General features: G+C 56.4%; 1 protein-coding gene across 1 annotated transcript; it reads right to left on the bottom strand.

Moving 5' to 3' along the window:
• Nucleotides 1-1247: 1247 nt before the first annotated feature.
• HIP1R (huntingtin interacting protein 1 related) lies at nt 1248-20358 on the bottom strand. Its single transcript, XM_074159328.1, has 32 exons — nt 20193-20358; nt 14953-15016; nt 14387-14529; nt 13990-14046; nt 13648-13728; nt 13451-13527; nt 13084-13145; nt 11806-11946; nt 11272-11329; nt 11117-11192; nt 10758-10895; nt 10606-10664; nt 10463-10535; nt 9910-10093; nt 9747-9835; nt 9328-9444; nt 8797-8898; nt 8361-8555; nt 7959-8106; nt 7540-7626; nt 7123-7230; nt 6631-6767; nt 5760-5870; nt 5578-5636; nt 5231-5261; nt 5041-5103; nt 4481-4581; nt 3760-3865; nt 2798-2921; nt 2567-2628; nt 2177-2365; nt 1248-2088 (listed from the first exon to the last, which is right to left on the bottom strand). The coding sequence occupies exons 1-32, from the start codon at nt 20283-20285 to the stop codon at nt 2041-2043; spliced, it is 3183 nt and encodes a 1060-aa protein (XP_074015429.1). The 5' UTR covers nt 20286-20358; the 3' UTR covers nt 1248-2040.
• Between the last annotated feature and the right edge of the window lie 783 nt (nt 20359-21141).

Below are 21141 nucleotides of genomic sequence, written 5' to 3'. Positions count from 1 at the left end.
TGGCCTTCAGGGCTGCAAGTGCACATTTCCAGCACGTTTCCAGCTCATGTTGAGCTTCGTATCAACCAACACCCTTCCCAAGTCCTTCTCCTCGGAGCTGCTCTCAAGCCATTCTCTGCCCAGCCTGGATTTGGGCTTGGGATTGCCCCAACCTGTGTGCAGGACCTTGCACTTGGTCTTGTTGAGCTTCATGCAGTTGGCATGGGCCCACCTTTCAAGCCTGACCAGGTCCCTCTGGGTGGCATCTCTTCTCTGTCACTATAATCCTGTCATAGAAGGCCACCAAATTGGTCAGACACGACGCATCCTTAGTGAAGCCATGCTGCCTGTCACCAATCATCTCGTTTATTTTCCAAGTGCCTTAGCATAGTTTCCATGATCTTGCTGGGCACAGAGGTGAGACACATTGGAGCCCCCAACATGAGGAGGACATGAACCTGTTGGAGCAGCTCTAGAGGCCATGAAGATGCTCAGCAGGATGGAACACCTCTGCTATGAGGACAGGCTGAGAGAGTTTGGGTTGTTCAGCCTGGAGGTGAGAAGGCTTCAGGGAGACCTTATAGCCCATTCCAGTACCTAAAGGGGGGGGTCTACAGGAAAGATGGGGAGAGACTCTTGATCAGGGAGTCGAGCAATAGGACAAGGGCTAAATTTTAAACTGAAAGAGGGAAGCTTTGGATTAGATTAGATATTGGGAGGAAATTCTTTGCTACGAGGGTGGTGAGACGTTGGCCCAGGTTGCTTGGAGAAGCTGTGGCTGCCCCATCCCTGGAGGTGTTCAAGCCCAGGCTGGAGGGGGTTTTGAGCCGCTTGGTCTGGTGGGAGGTGTCCCTGCCCAGGGAAGGGGGGGTTGGAACAAGATGATCTTTAAGGTCCCTTCCAACCCAAACCATTCTATGAAATAAATATAGATAGATATAGATATATATAGGCACACACAGAGCCATACAGCCATAGATACATATAGCTACACATATACAGAGAGACATATATTTATGCACAAATATACCTAGATACATAGAGAGAGGTGGGCACAAGGCCACATCACCCATCAGCATCTCTCACTCACACACACACATCCTGCCCCTGTGCTTTAGTTAAGTCCTTCAAGGCATGTTACTGCCTTTCACTGCCCCATGATTCAGGGCCAGCTTTCTTCAGCCAGCAGAGCCTCATGCCACAGCCCCAGCCCTGGCATCGGCTCCCTCCCCTGAGACAAGCTGACCAAACACTGCAACATGTATTTTAAATATTGCTTCTTTAATAATCTACATCGTGGTAGTAGCTCCAAGGGAAGATACAGCTGACAGGACTTTTCTTCTCCACATCAGTAATTCCTTATTGCTGCAGACTTCTCTATCCCCTGGCTCCCGTAGGCCACGGTTAGATTTAATTCTGCTAATTATCTTAAATATAAAACATAATGCAACTGATCCCCCGACATTGCTGTAGTAATAAAAAATAGAAAAGGAAAAAAAAAATAAAAATGTTTGTATCCTTATTGCCAGTGTGTGCCAGTAACTGCCCTGCTCCTTGTGCCGGTTAAGGCTAACATCTCCCTCTCCGCTGAGAGATCCCACGCCGAAACAAAGCCAAATTATTCCTCAGGCTGAAAAAAGGGAATTTAAAAAATGGTTGCAAGAAAAGCTCAGCAGTTACCTACTTTAAAAACAGTTCACAGTTCTTTGAAAGGGTCAGAGCAGTACAGTAGAGAGCTACATTTACTGAAAACTTCTAGTGCTGATAAAGTTTTTTTTTAAAAAAACTAACCCAAACGAACCCCAAATTAAATTAAACCAGGAGAGCCAGTTAGCAGGCCAGGAGGAGGAGGGCATCCCGTGCCGCCCAGGGAGCCATCAGGACTCCCCCTGCTCTAGGGATAGGAATCAAGTGAAGAAAAAAAAATAAAAATAAAAATACAATATATTTTTTTAAAAAAAAACATCCAGTTTTCCAGGCCGGGCGGTGAGGAGACCCCCGCGCAAGAAGGCACACCAGCGCGAAGGCAACGAGGTCTGTGGAAAATACAGCCAGCCCCCTCTAGAAGTTTGCCCTGTGAGGCGGGCACGGGCTGGCGTCTCGCTCGGGCTGAAACGAGGGGGAAAAAGGAAAATATCAGTCACCTGTGCTGTGGACACACCCCCTCCCGTGTATATTTACCCCCTGGGGACCTTACCTCCCCATGGCCGGGCTTCTGGGCCAGCGGGGGCTTTTTGAGGATGCCTCGCCTGGGGGCCGGCGCCGGCTTTGCCTCCCCGTCCTCCGCCGGGTCGTAGGCCCCGGCCAGGGCATAGTGCTGCTTCCTCAGCTCGCCCAGGCGCACCCGCTCGCCCTCCAGACGCTTCTCCAGCTCCAGCACCTTCACCTGCAACCAAACAGGCATCTTGGTCCCTGCACACACACCCACACCCCCCCCGGGGTGTGATCCCCACCACCATCCCCAGGGCTGCGTTGGGGCGGCAGAAGAAGGGACACCCCCCCCCCCCCAGCCCCGTTGTGTGGGTTCGGATCAGGACCCCAGCCTGGCCCGTGGCCAGCAGCACCGAATCCACCCTCATGGCCATACCTGTGTTTCCATCTCTTCCTTCTTCAGCTTGATGAGAGACATGCCTGAAAAGTCCATGGTGTCTGTGGAGAAAAGGTGAGGGGGGGGGGTGTCCTCACTAAGCGCACCCTTTGCATAGGACCCTCATGTGCCAAAGTGAAGCCAGATGGGCACCTTGAGGTGTTCACCAGGCCAGAAAGGGATTTGGGGTGGGTTTTTTTTTTTTCTCCGCTTTCCTTGCAAAAACCTCACCTTTCTCCTCGATCTGCTCTTGCCCTGACTTGGTGGAGGCCACCACATTGGCCGCCATCTCGTTGACGTTGCGTGAGCACTCCTGGAGCCGGCCCAGGTTCTTGCTGTTCTTCTCGGCTTTCACCTGCAAAGAGCACAGGGATGGCTGTGGGTCCTCACCACGGCACCTCTGCACAGGCGCTCGCCGACTCAGGGGAGCCCCCAGGCAGCCATGTTCTGCGTTGGAGCAGAGACACCGAGCACACCATGTCAGAATGGTCCTTGGGTGTGAAAAACCAGGTGTGAAAAGGATGGACAGACAGATGGACACACACTTATTCTTACTGATCCCATCAGGGCCAGACAAGGTGACCCCCGCAAGGCCCTTTAGCCCCAGGACACCAAACCAGCTCTGCCCCCACCTGAGCCAAGCACATATGGATAAGCAGCATCAGTGAAGGCAGAGCTATTTTTTTTTTAGCTATGCTCTTAATTTTAAAACCATCTGCTGTAAAATGCAGTGTGGGTCCTCCTCCCCCCAGCCTGCATCCTCATTTGCTCATTGAAACCGCTACCCATCACTTTCGCCCACACCAATAGGAAAGGTGGGAAGGACCAAAATCCATCATTCTCAATGCTGGTTTCTGCAGTTGCTTATTCAGGGATTCTTGCTAGTTATTAACATGTTCTTTACATAATCAGCTTGACAGGAAGAAGACGGGAGGTTTTACACATCTTCATTTCCAAGGCAAGCCCTGCTAGGTGTGGGAATATCAATGCAGGTGAAGACACATGGATTAAAATCACAGACTGACTTGAAAATAAGAGCTTCCCTTCCTCCCTTCTCCAGGAGGAGGCAGCAGGACTGGTGGACAGGATGGCCACGCACCTCTGCCCAAAAGCATCCACGGGACAAAAACACAGGAACAAAATGACTTAGAACTTGGCAAGCGGCGTGCAGACAGCCCTGCTGGGACACCCACCTTGGAGGCAGCCACCAGCTGGGCTGTGCTGGCGGCGATTTCATGGGAGCAGACGATCAGTTCTTCGTATTTGCCCGTATGCAGGACAACTCTGTCTGCTGACTCTCTGCATCACAGATCAGAAGGGAGATTGTGTTAGAGATACTCCCTGAGTACTATGAAGCAAGTTCAGGTTATTTACCTCCAGCTATACCCTTGGAAATCAGCATCAGACTTTGAACCAGCAGCTTTGTCTGTAATTATTTAAAGCTCATTTACAAAGCAAACTACCTAAAGCCCATATCCAGAAGTTTTGGATGGGTATAAAATATCAAAGAAGGCAGGATTGTGTTTCTATAATGAAATGGGTGAGATTTGTAAAGCTTTGTCCAAAAATGCCCCCACATTTCCTTCACTGACATGGGGATACCCTGCCCTGATTGCAACCACCCCGTCCATGACCATCTGAGCAGCAACCAAGACACGGAGTATTTGATTGCAGCAACTTGCTTATTTTGCAGACAAGGAGGAACTGGTGGTCTCTACTTTGGTGACCAGTCCCACATGGGTTATGATGCTTTATCAGGAATTAGCAATGATGCCCCATGCAGACCCAGCAGCAGGACGGTTTGGGTTATCGGGTGATGGAGAAGCATGGGCTGGCCCCAGACACAGCACACAGAGCTGTGTCCAGAGAGAAGCCTCCTGCAGTGGCCGTGGGAGAGGTCCTGGGGGTACCTACACGAGCTGCGTGGCTCCCCAGCCCACTGCCTTGGATGCAGAGATCAGCCCTTCCGTCCAGCGCGAGTTCTTGGCGTAAAACTCCTGAGTTGTTGCTGCCCCCTGTTGTTATAAGAATATTATGGCCTGTATTAATTTGTTTCCAAAATACAACAATATATAAATCCATATAAAATAGCCATATAAAAAATAACAATATAAACATTCATATATAATGCCATAAATCAAGGGATTGGCAGCGTTTCTGTATCCTTCACTCCACTCTTATTGACCTGCTTAAATATGTATCAAGAAAACTAGCTTTGGAGCCCCAAGCCTGTGAATTTGGGCCGGGTTTAAAACATACAGGTTTGGGCCATCATCTTTAGATGGACAAGGCTTTGCAAAGGTGAGTGATGTACGAGGAGAGCACGAGGGCTGATCAGCCTGTCTCCAGCAAGCGAGACTGCCCGAGTACTGCTAACACGGGAAAGCTTGAAATTCAGTGTATTTCTACAAACTGTGGGAAATGCTCCCATATGTCATGTCAGTGCAGAGAGACGAGTGTAGGGGAGGACTTACCCGGCCACTTTCTACTATCTCCTTCTGTAGGTTTGTAGATGTCAATACAAGAAGTCTAATAGCCTGGAACAAAATCAAACAGGTTTTGGTGTTTGACGGGGATTTTATAGAGAAGGATTGATGCTGCTGACGGTGGGAAGTTACAATTCTGCAGTCTTTGATGCCCCAGCTTGGTTTCTGCAGTACTGACCTTCATTAGGTCCGTGCAGGAGTTCAGAATCCTGTAGGGAAACAACAGAAAAGTGTTCAGCATCCTCCAACGCCACGTCCAGGGAAGCAGGCTTTGGCCTCAGTTAGAAAAAAGGGGTTTTTTGGAGACTGGCCAGCCTGCAGGTTACTTCTAAGCAGCCCACAAAGCTGCTGTGAACAATTGGCTTAGACATGCAAGACAAAGGTCCACCCTCCTGAAGAGAATTTTGTGCTCAGCATCAGGATGCAGCAGCACATACAGCTTTAGAGAAAAGCTCAGCCCATCAGGGTATGGGCACGGGACAGAAACCTGCCCGCAGCTGTCAAAGGCCACCCCTCAAAACTCACCGCTCATTCACTTCAAGCTTAACACCGGAGCTCTCATTTCTGGCCTGGCTCATCATCTCCTGTTGGGAAACACAAGAGAGAGAGTCAGACACCATGTTGCTGTGATGGTGAGTGGGGTGGAGGAGGAATGGATGCTGCTGCCCTGAGGCACTAAAATGGCCCATCCTGCAGCTTCATCTCACCTCTATCCGCCTGACGGCATCCTCAATTGCCTCTGAGGTGGAGGCCATCTCCTTCTCAACCATGTCCCCCAGCTCTTCTTGCTTGATGTCTAAGCTCTTGGGCCTCAGTTCCTGGCAGAGGAGGCAGCAGCCACCAGAAGGTTTTAGGCAGAGGGAGAGAAGGGAATATTTGTAAGGAATAACAGCAAACCAAGATATCCAACTCCTTTTTTCCCCCTAAACAAATAAAGCTGCAGGAGCAGCATTCTGCAAACCCTGAGGGTGAAGGCACATGTGCCACCAACCTACAGCAAACATGGCACAGGGACCTCAGAGGTAAGAAATACCCCAAATCAAGGTGATAAAACTTGATCACAGGAGCAGTTAGTTTCATCAGGACAGGGCTCCAGAGAGCTGACAGCCTTCAAATTGACATTTAATAGAAATGACTAACAGGGGCTTCACAAGAAGAAACATCTGAAAGCTGGGAAGTTTTACTCTGCAGGGGTTACTAGGCTGAAAAACTTCAGCTGCTCTGAGAGTAACTGTCTCTGTGCACCACCAGGAAGGATCTCGGCGCTCAAAAGCTGAGATAGCTTAAGGAAAGCACGTGGGTATGGGGGACAAAGAGCCCCAAAGTGCTCACTCCAACCCAGCATCTCCGATTTCAGCTCTGCACAATGGGGAAAGCCATAGTTTCACTTCTTATTTTTTTTAAAAAAAGGTGTCCATAGAGGTGCAGCGAGCAAACATCCCACCTTGACAAATGGAGGCAATGTCCTTCTGCATTAACTGCCTGCTTTGATTCTTCCTGTAGTAAATACCAATGCCGATAAATAACCCACCCTGCCAGCCCTGGGTGAGAAGGTGGGTGCTGGGCCCCATCTCCTACCTGGGCCAGCTGCAGGACCCCCCGTAGTGTCTGCCTCACGTCCCCCAGCTCAGCGTGCCTCAGCGTCTGCTTGTCCTTTAGCTTGCCCAGATAGTTCAGGCTCCGCTGCCCACAGTCCCGGCACGTCTCAGTCAGCCCTGGGGAGAGGATGGGTCGGTGCTGGGCCCCTTGCTGGGCAAGGGGTCCCTCCTTCCCAACCCTGCCACCCTCCTCTTAGCCTCGGAGATGACAGAAGCATCGGTAGCATCCAGCAAATTTCTTGCAGAAAAGCACAAATCAGTTACCACATTCCTGGCCCAGGAAGGGGCACCGTACGGGAGGGGATGTTGGAAAGAGGAGCACAGGGAGCTAGGGAAACCATGCTGCCCCCAGGGAAGATCTGCCCCATATCCAGCCCCTAGCAGAGGGGGCTTTGGCACAGCCATTCCAAAAAGAAGCCCCATGTGCAAAAAACCCCCTCCAGCACCCGTTGCATCCATGCACGGCACTCACTGTCAGCGTGGTCGGTGGGAGCCAGGTGGGACGTGGCACTGCCGTTCACGATGGTGTCGGCCGTCAAGTGTGCAAAGAGGGTCAGAGCTCCCACCAGCCCTGCAGCATCTGCCAGTGAGAGCATGTGGTCAGGAGCTGCCAGCCCAGGGCACCTCCTGCCATATCCTGGGGGCTGCGACCTGCCTTTGAAGGCACTCAAAGATCAGTACAAGAGCTTGGAGATATCGGTATTGACCCCTCCAGCTCACAGGTTGCTCCTTAAAGAGCACATGGGAACCCACCAACTCCACCCACCATGTCCCTCCATCGCCAGGGCATTGCACGCTCGCCAATGGCCCCGAAGCAGCTGGGGGCTGCTGGATGTATAAAACTAAGAGCAAGATGCAAGTGATGCCCCTGGTCCCCAGTCCCAGGTACCTGCCATGGAGGCCACGTACTGCGCGTGTCCGTTCTCCAGGGCGTCCGTGGACTCCAGTGCTGCCTGTGCCCGGCTGAGCAGGTAATCTGCAACGAATTTTAACTTCATTAGTGCAGTCAGGGTGTTAAGTGTCTGAATGAGCACCAGTGCTGACTTCATAAGGTAGCACTGAGTGGAAGCCAAGATGGCTTGAGTCCTCGCAGCCCCATCTGGGGAGCAGCACTTAAATCTGACTCATTAAAGCAAAATACTGCTGAGATCAGAACTAAAAATTTACCCCTGGAAGTCAGATCCCGACCTCCTTGCGTGTGATGTTTGGTGGGAAAAGATGCCTGGGGGGTAGCTGAGATGCAACATTATGTTTCTGAAAGGGAGAAGGGGCTGTGGGTCACAGCCCCCGTGGTCGAGTGGGACGTACCTGGGGAGCTGGTGCAGCGGATGTGCAATGGGTCATCCAGCTTGGCCACCGCATCATGGAGGATGTCCTCTGCCTCTCGCACTGTCTCCTGCAGGATGCCAAACTGCTCATCCAGCAGCTTCTGCTGCAGGCTCTGCTCCTGGTTGCTCTGTGGGGCAGGAGGGACATGTGAGCGGCACAGCCAGGGTGCAGGACCCCCACCACCATGGCCATGTCACCAGCATGTCCCCTGAGAACCCATTTGTGGATTAGACCCAAGTATCACATTATTGCTGGTGCAGGTCACATCCCACCAGCTACAGTGGCGATGGCTTGGCTGAGCCCCCTGACTGCTCAGCACCCCCCAAACACGTCTCACCCCAGTGAGGAGAGGGGCAGTGGGCTCTCCACACAGCACCATACCTTCTCCAGGAGCCTGCCCTGCAGCTCGCGGATCTCCCTCGTGGCCTTGTCCGCCTCCTGGTTCAGCTGCAGCTCCTTCTCCTCGATGAGGCCACGCGTGGAGAGCAGCTCGCACTCCTTTTCGCTCACCGACCGCCTCAGCACCTCCTTCTCAGCGTGCAGGGCCTCCACCTGGGCGCTGAGCTCCGCTCCTGCCTGCCAGCGGGGCCAGAAGACCATTGTCACCCACTAGTCACTATGTCACGAGCCCAACACAGGGGAGAGCTAAGGACATGCCCAGCTCATGACACTGATGGGGTGGACCCACGTTCAGCCCCATGACAGCTTCCTGGGCTGCTGTCTGTGGCTGGCTTGGCAGTGGTGGCAGATGTGCCATCTTGCATGACGGGGATTTGTGACGGGGATTTGGGGGTGTCCTGTCCCCCCAGCCTCATACCTGCTTGGCATGGCTGAGCGAGCGCTGTGCCTGCTCCAGCTCGTCCCGCCGGGCGTCCAGCTCCTGCCGCAGCTGCTCCATCTGCACGCTCTGGTCCTCCAGCTGCAACCACATGCCCATGCTGGGGCTCAGCCGCTGCAAACGCGCTCTGGCCCCGCTTGAGTGCACGGCAGGAACCAGTCCAGCCATGTTTTGCAAGAGGGGTTTTTAGAGTCTCAGGGTTTGTCTCCTGAAAGGGCTCCTTTCCCAGGGCATGAATTTCGGGAGCAGCCCCCAGCTTGGGCCCCAGAGAATGAAAGCACCCAAACCCACCAATTTGCAATGTGGCATTTTCTTGGGGGAAGAAACAGCAGATTTGGGCAAGAGGGAATGAAGCACACATTAAATAACACCCTCCTAAGGAGTCAGGGCAACTCTTTCTTTTCACCCCTACCCCCTGCACCCAAATTGTGTACAGCCACCATGATTCCTGGGCTGGGAAGGACACAGTGCCAGGCCAACACGGCCAGACTCGGGGCCACACTGGCTCACCTTCATCTCAGCCTCCCGCTTGACCTGCTCCACCTGAAATGCCAACTGCTCCTTGACGCGTGCCACCTCCTCCTGGCTCTGCTGCGTGACCGTCAGCTGCTTGGCAGTGTCGGCGTTCTGCGTGGGGACATGGTGCTTACCGGCTGTTAGGAGGGGGAACCCTCGCCACCATCGCGCCTCGTTCTGCCCAAATTCTGGCTTGGGGGTAGGTTGGAAATGCCTTTTTCACAGCATCCGAAACACTGACCATTGGTGAATACGAATTCAAAGGGTGCCCCCCCACCCAGTGCTCGGAGGCCCCTGGGTGCAGGATGATGGGATGGATATGGGGTAGGGCTGGGCATTCACGAGCCACACCGGCGGTGGCAGAGGAACGAAGGCAGTGGTCGGTCCCTGTGTGGCACAGGCAGCAGTGTTACCTTCCTCAGGAGCTCAGCGTGTGTGTTGATGAGCTCACTGTGCTTCTCCTTCAGCTTCGTGTAGCGGATCTCGGTGGCATTGGCTCTCTCTGAATGGGGTGAGAAAGCATCAGCAACCGCAGTGCGGGTGTCCCACAGCTGATGGGTGCTGTAGGGCACCTACTTTCCGCTTCGGCGCAGAGCCGCTGGGACCGGTCACTGTCCTGCTTCGCCTTCTGCAGCCTCTCCAGCTCGTCCCGCAGCTGCTCGTTGTCCACCAGCGCCTTCTGCTTCTGCTTGCGCTGCTCCTCCACTTCGCCCTCCAGGCTGTTCACCTGCGCCTTGAGCTGTGTGATGTACCGCTGCGCCTGCAGGGCACCATCAGGCACTTGGGCACTGCCCGCACCGATGCCAGCAATGACTGCTCTCCCCAACATCTCTACTCAGGTGCCTGGCTTTGGGCAAAGCAGCAGCGAGATGCACAGGAAAGCTCTCCCCTCAGCCCCTGCAGCCGCTCTGTCCCTGCTGCAAGCAGAAGGTAGGGACAGCAAGGGACAGGTCTCACCTGTCCCCACCCCATCTCCATCAGCAGTTAGGTCCTGGCACCAGAAGAGACCCCAAAACACAGTGCAGGGTACCAGGACCCCATTCCCTGCTGCATCCAGTCAGGGCTTCCACGCTACAGCACTAAAAAACATCCCGCTCTCCCACATCAGCTGCTTCCTGTTGGACTCTACCTCCAGTTTAATCTTCTCCATCTCTGCACGGAGCATGTCTACCTCCTTCTTCAGGCTCTCAATCTGCGCGTCCCTGCAGAGAGAGCCAGGTTGGGCCCACACAGCAGTGGCCACCCCCCCTCTGCCACCATGGACCCCCATACCTGTCATCCCGAATCCCATTGGGTGGCCCAAAGGTTTGCTCAAATATATCCGAGGTGATCTGGGGAAGACAGAGGGTGCTGAGCTTAGCCAGGCTGTGGGTACCTGTCCCCCCCACAGTCCCAGGGTCCCCATCCCAGCCCTGTGCCCCCACCTGCGGCTCTGTGGTGGAAGTCGTGCTGATCTCAATGAGGTTCTCCGGCTCCTCATCCTCAGGGGCTTCCTCGGGGATGACAACTACTGGCTTCACGTGCTCAGCCAGCGCAGATGCCCGCAAGAAGTTCGGGGGACTCTGTGGGGACAAGAAGTTGTAGTGGCATCGCCTGGGGTTTTGGGGACCACTGCAGGCCAACCACCAAGGGGAGGGAGGCAGCCATCCCTGTGCTGCTGAGATGGGCCAGCAGGTTCCTCCGCAGTGTCCCCAGATCCCAAATCCATCTGTGGGGACACCCCCATGCACTCTGAGCCCACAGGCTCTCTAAAGCATCATGTATGACTAAAATCCCACCATACCTCTGGCAGCCGGGGGATCTGAATGAGCCGCTTGAAATACAGCATGTCAGATGCTTTCTTAAAGAAGTTTTTGAGGCTGGAGAGGGGAAAAAGACAAACTGCTCGCAGGGGAGGCAGGGACGGGACTTGAGTACCCGACCTTGACCCCAGGTTACCTGCGAAACTGCTCGTTGAAACGGTCTCGGTGGCCCTGCAGCGTGTCAGCCGGCAGACCTGCAGCAATGGGGGGGGCAGCCGTGACTGATCCGGGGCTGCAAATTTATTCACATGCACCCAGATCCCTCCGGCTGCAAAAGCCAGCAGGTAAAGGCCACGTGGGAGAGGGACGTGAGGGGTCAGGATGAGAGTGGGGTATTCCCATCCTCGGCATAGGGACCAGGGACGTGGCACAGGGAGATGAAGGTGTGGGAACCCCAGAATACCACCACGAGGCCCCTGATGCCGCATTGCCCAGCAATCCCGTGCAGGGGACAGGGGGTCAAGGCACATTGGTTTGAATTCATCAAGGACAAGTCCTTCTATCTCCTTCATCTGGGATGTCTACGTGGGATGGAGCAGGTCCTTAGAGCCCGGCTGGGATACGGCAACATGGCGATGGATGCCTCCATCCACACAAGCCTGATCCCCAAATCCAGCTAGAAACCCGACCCAGGAAAAGACCGGTGCAGGGCACGTCCCCAGGGACTCACAGGAGTGCAGCTTGAACATTAACTTGACGGTGTAGTGGTAGAGGTGGCTGCAGTCCTGGATGACCTGGATGAGGGGGGCCAGGCGGCACTGCACCGCCGACATCTGCGAGACCGCCATCGAGGTGTTGAGCTGCCTGAAAACTGAAGGGTCGAGCACGGTGAGGCGCCGGTGCCGTGTTTGCAGAGCTGTCCCGCTCCGGGCGACTCGGCTTGATCATTAACCACGAGGGATGTGGCTTTGCCAGGACACGGGGTAAACGTTGGGGCTGCTGCCCGTCCTGTCCTGCTGCGCTGGGAACAACCCCCCTCCGTGCAAGAAAATCACCCAAAGGGAGTGCGGTGGCAAAGGGAAGGGGTGCTCAGATCTTTCCCCGGTACCCCAACCCCAAAAAGGAGGGATTTAACCCCAGGATGATGCAAAGGCAGGATGGCTGCCCTCAGGACCTGCCGCTGCACGATGCGGCCGGGGAAACTGAGGGGTTTTGCTCTGCTCTATTTAACGGTGCAAGGAGCTGGGAGAGGATCCCGGGGCAGGGGACGGGCCCTCCGGCACCGCAGCCTCGCCTGCCCTGGCTTGGAAACGGATCCCTTCCCTTGGCAGAAATCCAGCCAGCATATCCACGCTGCCTTCTTCCCCGCTCAGCTTTAAAGTATTTATGAATATAAATTCTCTGTATAACTGGGTCAGGAGGAGAAGCAGGAGGCTGACGGGAGCCGGGAGCACGGTCTCTCCTGCTGTGCCCTGTTTTCCAGGGCAACTCTGTGTTCCTGAGTTGCCACAGAGGAAGAAACCACCACATTTTTAAGCCATCTAAAAGTTCCTGGAGAAGGAGGTGAGAGAAGCAAACATGGGCAGGGGCCTCCAGCCTTCTCCGGAGGTATTTCAACAAGGGGAAATGAGTATTTAGACAAGAGGTACAGCCCCATCCTCTGCTTCGGGGGGGGTAGAAAGGATTTGAGTAACACATGATTAACATGGTTGTACCAAAAGGAAATAAAAACATATTTCAGAGCAGCACTGCTCTGAAAACAACACTCTGCATTGCTCAGGTGGGCTAGAACCAGCCACATTCCTTAAATATTTTCCTACAACTGCCTCTACAGAGCATCAACAGGGGAATCCAGCTCAGAAAGGACATCAGAAATCTCATCGGAAGAGGAGGAAGGACCTGAGCCTCTGACCTCAGCCTCCTGAGGCGGAACTCCATTCCCGACCAAAGAGCGAAACTATTGCTCAAGAGCCCTGGGGCGAGCAGGAGGGACATGCCACCTCCTCACCTGACTCCGACAGCTTCAGCTCCCAGTCCATGTAGTCAAACAGCTCGACCGTCAGCTGGAAGCTGCCAAGAAAACCAAAACCCCGTCACCCAGTGGCAGAGACAACCTTTCTCTGGCTGCTTGTGTTTGCTGCAGGTCCCTGCCCCACCAAGGGCTTGGATTGACATGAATTTGGTGGGTTTGCTCCCTGCATTTATGCTTCTTGCCACTCTGCAGGGGCAGGAGCAATGGGGCACCATCCAACCAATTTATAAAACACCGATGGCTGCCCTGAACAGCAGCCATTTCGGTCACAGGCTGCTCCCACCCGGGGGACACAGCGCCGGCGACCATGCACCAGGTGCTTTGCTCCTGCCAGGGCACTCACATGTTGTTCACGTCCGTCCCTGCGGTCTTTTCCAGCACCTCATCCGACACTTCGAGGCCTGGGGGGAACTCGGGATGCTTTGTAAAAGGAAAAAAAGAGACGGTAGCTGCTGCTAATATTTTTGCTGATGCGACACAACCCCCAGTGAAGCCCTGTACCCCAGCATGGGAGGGTGCAGAGGTGGCAGAGTGTCTCACCTTGATGTGGAAGGAGATCTTGATGAGGAGAAGTCGTGTGTAGATGCTCACCAGCTGCCCGTACCTGTCATGCAAATGGCCCTGCCAGAGACACGAGGGGCAACGTGGCGAATCCGGAGCGATGTGACCAGATCTGGCAGAGCCTGCACGCACCAGCGAACCTGCACCAGCCCTACAGCTCTCGCCCTCTTGCCCTTCACTGTGTGTGAAACCACCACCCAGTGGAGTCAGAGGTGATGGGTTACTTCAGAGGCTGCTTTGCCCTCCCTGTGCCCACGATGCCTTTTAGCACCCACCCCAAAGCCCCCAGGAAGGCACAAACTTCCACTTTGATCCACTCACCCACAGGTCTCCCGTCTCTCGGATATTGCTGCGGTACCTCTGGCAGTCCTGGAGGACCTGGGGACAAAAACGGGAGGGATGCGGCATGGTGGGGCCAGCAAAGAGCTGGGTGAGCGCCCACCTGCATGCCCTGAGGGGAACGGATCCATGTCCTGAGGGGAACAGATCCATGTCCTTACACCACTCCAGCTTTTGGAGAAGTTCAAGCCCTTCAACAGTGACCAGAGGTCAGGGCTTTGCACAGGGAGGTTTCAAAGATGAGAGACAGCCACACGACTCAGGAAAGGTGGCCAGGACAGGGAAGGAAACCCACCCTCTGTGCAGAGGAACATCAGCAAGAGCCAAAAATTTCCCCCTGCCAGCAATGCAGGAGGGATATTTTGGAGGGGACACTCACGTTAGGGTGGCCATCGCGCAGGACCTTGTGCAGGACGTGGCAGAACTTCCAGCTGAGGATGGCGCTGCTGGGCAGGGGCAGCCCGATGGCGTAGGACCAGAAGGTGAACGCTCCCTTCTCGTGGTGCGTCCCCAGGATGATCCCTTCCCCATAGTCAAGGCCAACCAGACGCACATGGGAGCAGGGGACAGGTGGGGCTGGGGGACTATTCCTGTTCAACTTTCATTAAAAAGGGGACACACACCGAGTGTACTGCAGGCAAGAGATGGCCAGCACAATGCTGCACCCACAGATACATCCCCTGTTTATTTTTTTCTGGCGCACCTTCCCCTGCCACAGGGCACACCGGGGCCCTTTGCATTTTATTGGAAGAAATACAATTTTTTTGCACTGCCCTTCTTCATATTTTCACCAGTGAAAGAACCCACAAGACATTGTCCCCTAAACCAAGCCCTGCACGGGTCTCCCATCTCCCAGACCTCCATGGCTCCAGCCCCACAGGGTGAAACCCCTCCTGCCTTGGCAATGGGTCTCCTCTGCACCACCCAGGCGAGCCAAAAGGATACGTCGGGCATGTTTCTCCTTCACCGGTGCTTCTTGCGTATTTATGGCTTTGCTGATGCTGATGGCCTGCAAGAGATGGAGAGAGCGGCTGTCAGGAGCGGCGTGACCCTCACGGCTATCCTGTCCCCCCCAAAGTGAAGTGCTGACGCTTTTGGGGAATACCCTGAATTTTATAACACATTTGTCAACTCAAAGACGTTTGTGACACATCAAAACAGACTTTTTTATCTGCAAACAAAGCGGCCCATTAAATGCCCCCCCATCCTCAGCATGATCGGTCAGAGCTGGGCGCTACCAACCACGCCACTGGTGCTCCCCGCTGTCCCCGTCCCAGCAGACAATTTTTTGCATTTTTGCAGCCTGAACTCAGCGGCGTGCCCGGGGAACGTTAAAGCACGACAGTGAGATGCTGAATTCCAGGGTTGTTTGTCTAAGCACAAGGAGCCTTTGAACCAGGGGGCGGTGGGGGTTTTTTTTTGGCAGCGTTGCTGCGTGCAAACAGCACGCGGGGAAAACGCAGCCCCCAGGCAAGCAGGGAGTGGTGGCCGCGTTGCCCATTTCGATGGAGCAAAAATCCAGAGCAACACGATTATCAGAGGAGGATTATCTACATTTTAACGTGTTTGATCACAGCACACTAAATTATGCGTTTATTCCAAAAAGATGACCCCAGGAAGAGGTCAGTTACATGTTTCGCATGATGACAGGCTGGAAAAACGAGCTGCTGTGATCAATGAGGATCTTCCTGCTCATCACTGGGTCTCTGCAGACTCAACTGAGCTGCTTTGCCCCCGCACGAGCGCTCAGGCTGTGCCCGTGTGTTTCAGCCCTCAGTCACTGGCAGAGGAAAAAGGTCCCAGCTGGGAAGGCAGGAAGCGGCCCCGCCGCCGTCGCTCGTGCCGGAAGAGAAACCTGGTCCCTCCCTGCAGCCCCACAAGACGTGAAACCTTATAAAAATTCTTATCTCCCCTCCCGGGGAAAGCACCTGCTTCGATACGGCCGCTGGTGCAGGGGACATCCCCGAATCAAGGCGCTTTCCCGAGGAGGAGGAACCTGACGCTGGGTTATTGAGTGCTCTTGACTTACACAGGAGGAACCTGATGCCCTGCCGAAGGGGTGATGCCAAAGGTGTCAATGCACCAAAACCACCCCAAAATGAGCCCAAAATAGCTGTGCCCATGAGCCAGGCACTACAGCGGCAAAAACACCACAAGTGCATCCCAAAAAGTGAGCCAGTCCTGAAACGCCGACTCTATTTTGTTGGGAAAAGATGTGCTGCTTTTGCCTTTCCAGCAGCGGGGAAGCCCCGGCGTCACCCCGCCATGTGGGGCCGTAAAGCAGCCGCGGGGTTAAGCCGGTGACTTGCTGTAATCCTCTTATCCCCGAAGGTTAATGAGCCTGGAGTGCCTGGGAACAGCGCAGCCGCCTCTCCCAAGGCACCCAGCACCTCTGTAGCTCCCCAAAAGGCTGGAGCCGGCAAAGGGGCTGCACCCTTGACCACAGCTTGGCTGGTCAGGAGATGTGGCAGGGGTCCTTAGGGCTGCAGGCATCTCCCAGTACGACATCAAAGTGATGGTTTATTGAGGTTTATCATGTGCCAGAGAGCAAGAAGCCGATGGTTTTGCAAGGCAGGGCTTGGAAACGCATCTTGCAGCAAAGAGCTGCTAAAGGGGTTACTGCATCTTCCTGAGGTTGGGGGCAGTAGGGCGGACACATCCCCCAAATCTGGATTTTCACCACCCACTGTGTGTGGGAGCAGCATGATGCCCTCATCCCAACCCACCACCTGGTCCCAACCCATCGGCGGGAGCCAGGCTCAGCCTCAAACCCCCAGGGATCAGGAGGAGGTGTTGAGACCAGGGCAGACCCCCAGAAAGGAAACACCATCCCATGTCCCTGGGGACGGCAGCTCTGCCGCTTGGTGCTGCCCAGCAGGATGAGGACAGGGCTGGGATCCAGCTGGCCCATCCCAAAACCAGGCTGTAATTCCCATTGGTGCTCGTGGTTTTATTGTGTTTATTGCCCATAATCTCATTTCCAGCCCGACCAGCCAAAATTCAGCCCGGGAGCTGCTGGAGAGGCCGGTTTTATCCTCGGTGATTCAGCGCAGAGGTTTCACCTGAGCGTTTGATGTCCAGCACAGAGGAGTGGACCTGGGCAGGGGCAGCCCTCAGCCTACCCACATGCTGCCATGACGGAGATGCCATGTCCAGTGTGGTCCCAAATAAACCACAGTGGCACCAAACCGATGCCAATCCCTCGGGGCTGCCGGCTCAGGTGTGTTTTCGCTGGCTCCAAACCCCGGGCTGGCCAGGAAGTCCCTAAAAAGGGGATGGTGGGACCAGAGATGGGCACGGGGAGATGCTGCAGCCCGGGTCATGCACGCCTTCAGGGTGTCCCTGATGGCTGCCTGGCAAAGCTGGGCCATGGAGGACGGCTCCGAAATGGGGAGACTGACACTTGACCTGGCCTCTTGGGCATCATCGGCAAATCTGGGATGGGCATATCCTGGTTGTCGCTGCAGACACACAACCAGCCTGGCCAAAATCTTCATGCCACCTGCAGATGGTTCCCCATCACTGCCGGGGAGCGGTGCAGCTCCGGCCCTGCTGGTTGGGGGGGTGGTCTGAACCCCAAAACCTGCCCAGCCACGGGAGCCCACATGGGTGCAGCCCAAACACCTTACTCACAGCCCTCACGTACCAAGCCGGTGACTAAAGCTGGGATCAAAGCACCCAAATGAAGGAGCGCGGTTTACATCCACCCTTTCTTTCCAGGCTGCTTTTAATTACAGCATGATCCTCCCCGCCCACGGCTCCCCGAAGCCCCGGCATCCCGCGGGGCCGCAATCCCCACCCGGCAGGTGGATGCTGGGTCCCAGCGCAATGCCACGGGCAGGGGGTGATTTTCTGGCAGCAGGATGTCCAGCTGGAAATCTCCCCGGCCGGGCAGCGCGAGGGCTGCCGGATCAGCTGAACTGCAAACGGCTGCTCCGGAGTTCCCTTCCTAATGCTTCTCCTTCCTAAATTACACCAACAAAGCACCACCGGGCAGTCACGCACGCTGTACTCCTGGCAGCTCCAGAGCTCGTTGGATTTATAACCTTCTTGCTTATAAAAAGCAAAAGCCGGCTGCAGAAAAGGGCAAGTTTTGCTTCCTTGCAGAGCGAGCGCCTGCTGTGGTACGGTGGCTTCCCACCTCCCACGTGTGGCTGCTCCGAGGGGGCAGCCCGACGCTGCATCACCCCGACGCAAGCCCTCGAAAAGCGTTTTCAGGGAAAGGAGGTGACCTTCACGTCACCTACGAGCACCTGGGATCACACCAGCACCGGCAATCCCCGTCCGCACCCGCGGGCATCGCCCCGGCCTCCGCAGGCAGCAAGGAGATGGGGCTCTTGGTTTTGGCAGCATCGTTCTCCAGGTGGTGTGAAATCCTCAGCCAGCGAAGGCACACGGAGGGGACATGCCCCCGGTGTCCCCACTATTGCAAAGGCAACTGGCAGCCGTCTCCGCAGCTGCTATAATTAGATGTAAAAGCCAAATCAATACCCAAGCACTGACATTGGAACAGTTCTGCTCTCACCCGAAGCACTGCTACGGGAAACCACGTTAGGGTAAAGCTCCTTTAGGACAGTTTTCAGCCGTTGCTGGAAAAAAAAGGACCCTTCTGGGTGGTGGATGTGTCCGTCAGCGAGCCCCAGGTTGAGCTCTAATAGAGAGCGACCACCCGCTCGCCCCACACATGGCTCTGCCCAAGGCATCCCTGCGGCCATGAGCGAAGTCACACCCATGTGGGGCACAAATCCCACCGAAAAGCCCAAAATGCCTTGGAAGGGCAGGAAGGAGGGAGGAAGGATGGACGCACTCCCGCCCAGCCGGCACAGGCTGCCCTTTGGCGCACGAGGCAGCACGGCTGCCGTGATTATTTATCAGCAGTGCCCAGTGGGAACGATTGAAGGAGACACGTCCAGAAGGAACCGGAATTGCCGGTTTTCTCGTGTTGCTCCCCAAACCCAACAAGCTCCACTTCCTGCCCAGTGCGGCCAAGCGGCACCGTGACCCCACAAGGCCTGAAATTGTCACCTGCCCTCGCTGGCACTCTCCGGGGCCAAACCAGCCCAGCCGCCGGGGAAGGACCAGCAAAGCAACGGAGCAAAAGCGGAAAAACATCTGCCGTGGATTCGCAGCCTGTGAAATCAGAGCGGTCAGAGGACGCGTGCCGGGAGGGCACTATTATTTTTGCTGGGGGAGCGGGTGAGCCCAATCCTCCGTCCATCCCTGCCCACACTCCTGGAGTCACTAATTTCCCACGAGCCGCACGCCAGCCCCATATTGCCCCAGCACCGCCCGCTCTGCGGGGGCCGCTGGAAGGGCTGCGCGCACCCCCCGTCCAAGCCGGACACCACGGGGCACAAACGCATTTGGGCTTTCTTTTCGCTCTGCCCCCCTCTCCGGGGCCGGGCACCCCCGATCCCCTCGGGGAGAGCCCACGTGTGACCCAAAGCCGCGGAGGGGGGACATATCCAAACAGCCCCCGGGTTTGTCGGGGCAGTCCGCGCTGCCACGGGGCCAGAACCGGGACTGGGACCGGTGGCCGGGACCGGGACCGGTGGCCGTGGCAGGGATGCAGAGAGGCGCGTTACCGGTGCGGTGGGCACCGGGGGGCAGCCCCGGGCTCTCGCCTGCGGTGGCCCCCGGCCCCGGCCGCGCTTCCGCCGGCACGGCCGGGCTCATAAAACTTTCCCTGTTTGCTCACGGCCGTGTTTACCTGCCGATAAGGCCCGGGGGGATGCGGGGGGGGGGGGAGGGGGAACGGGACACACCGCCTGCCCGGGTCTCTGCCGCCCGCCGGGGAGGCAGCGCACGGCGGGGAGCCGGTCCCGGTGCCCGGCCCGGAGGCGGCGGGACGAGCCGGTGCCCACGCGGAACCGTCCCGGAGGGGGCGGCGGGAGGAAGCGGTGAGGCAGGTGGGGGCGGGGGAGCGCGCGCCGCGCCGGCAGCGGGGACGGACGGACGGACGGACGGACGGGAGAGCGGACGGACAGAGAGACACCGGCGGCCGCACCACCCCACCGGGGGTCCCCCGAGCCCGGCTGGGACCCGTCCCCCCATCCCCTGAGAAACCCCCGCGTTCGGCGCGCCCGGAGGCGATGCCGGAGCGGGCCGGTCCCGCAGCCCCGAGCCGGTACCGGGAAGCGGAGCCGGTACCGGGGCACCGCCGCCCCCCTTCTCGCCGCCCTTGCCTGGCTCTTGTCGAACTGCTCCCGCTCCGCCTCCAGGCTGTGCCCGCCGCGGCGGCTCAGCACCCGCGCCGGTACGCTCTTGATGCTGTTCATGGCGGGCCGCGCACCGGGCTCCGCGCACCGCGCACCGGGCAGGCAGCGACCGGCGCCGCCCGCCGCCCCGCCCGGCCGCGCACTGCGCCGCGCCGCGCCGCGCACCCCCCGCCCCCGCACAAGGGCGCCCCTGGCGGCCGCGCCCGGCCCCGGGCAGGTGGGAGCGGCCACAGCCCGTCGGGGAACGACCGAGCGCCCCCCGCCGCGACGGGCACCGAGGGTCTACCCCAGCCCCACGGGCACCCAGGAGCGTCACCACCAGGAAAGGTGACAACGCGGCCTCGTTCCTTCCGCTCCGCCACACTGTCCCCGCTCCTGCTGTACCTCCCGTTTCCAACGGCACAACGGAGCCCTTCTCCAGCCTCCTCCAAATAAACCCCACCAACACACGCACGTTGAGGAGACTCGGAGCTTCGTTACTACCCACCTTCCAGTCTTTCCTTCCGAAGAGCCAAGCCGCAGAGAGAGCACCCACCCTGCGGAAAGCGGGCCCTGGCTGAAGAGCAGCTTTGTTTTCTTATTAATAATAATTAAGTGCAGGAATACAATAGCAAAGGCACTCCCTGGAGTATTCCAGAAATAAGGCAGCCGAGTTTGATGCGACCTGAGTTTCGATACGAGCCTCAGAGCGTGGCAGATAATACAGCCGGTTTGTAACTCACTTTGTGCCTGAGTAAATTAGCCCCAACGTTCCCCTTCTTCCCACTCCAGAAATCCAGGCCAGCCCCGGCACAAAATCTGAAGGCTCTGCGGATCCTTGTTTCATCACCGAAGCCATTTTCCATCTTTTTTTGTTTTCCATCTTAATTTTTGAAGCCGTGAGCAGAGCACTTTAAGTTCACAAGGGGGTTCAGTG

This window comes from Numenius arquata, chromosome 16, assembly GCF_964106895.1.
Source record: "Numenius arquata chromosome 16, bNumArq3.hap1.1, whole genome shotgun sequence".
In the NCBI taxonomy this organism is placed as follows: domain Eukaryota; kingdom Metazoa; phylum Chordata; class Aves; order Charadriiformes; family Scolopacidae; genus Numenius; species Numenius arquata.
The sequence above is the reverse complement of the archived record's forward strand: the minus strand, read 5'-3'. Positions and strand labels throughout refer to the sequence as shown.

Coding starts and splice junctions, on each gene's coding strand:
- HIP1R (XM_074159328.1), bottom strand. CDS start 20,285: ATGAACAGCATCAAGAGCGTACCGGCGCGGGTGCTGAGCCGCCGCGGC. Junction 10,094..10,462: donor TGGAGAAGATTAAACTGGAG/GTAGAGTCCAAC, acceptor GGTGCCCTGCAG/GCGCAGCGGTACATCACACA. Junction 9,445..9,746: donor ACGCTGAGCTCCTGAGGAAG/GTAACACTGCTG, acceptor GTCCCCACGCAG/AACGCCGACACTGCCAAGCA.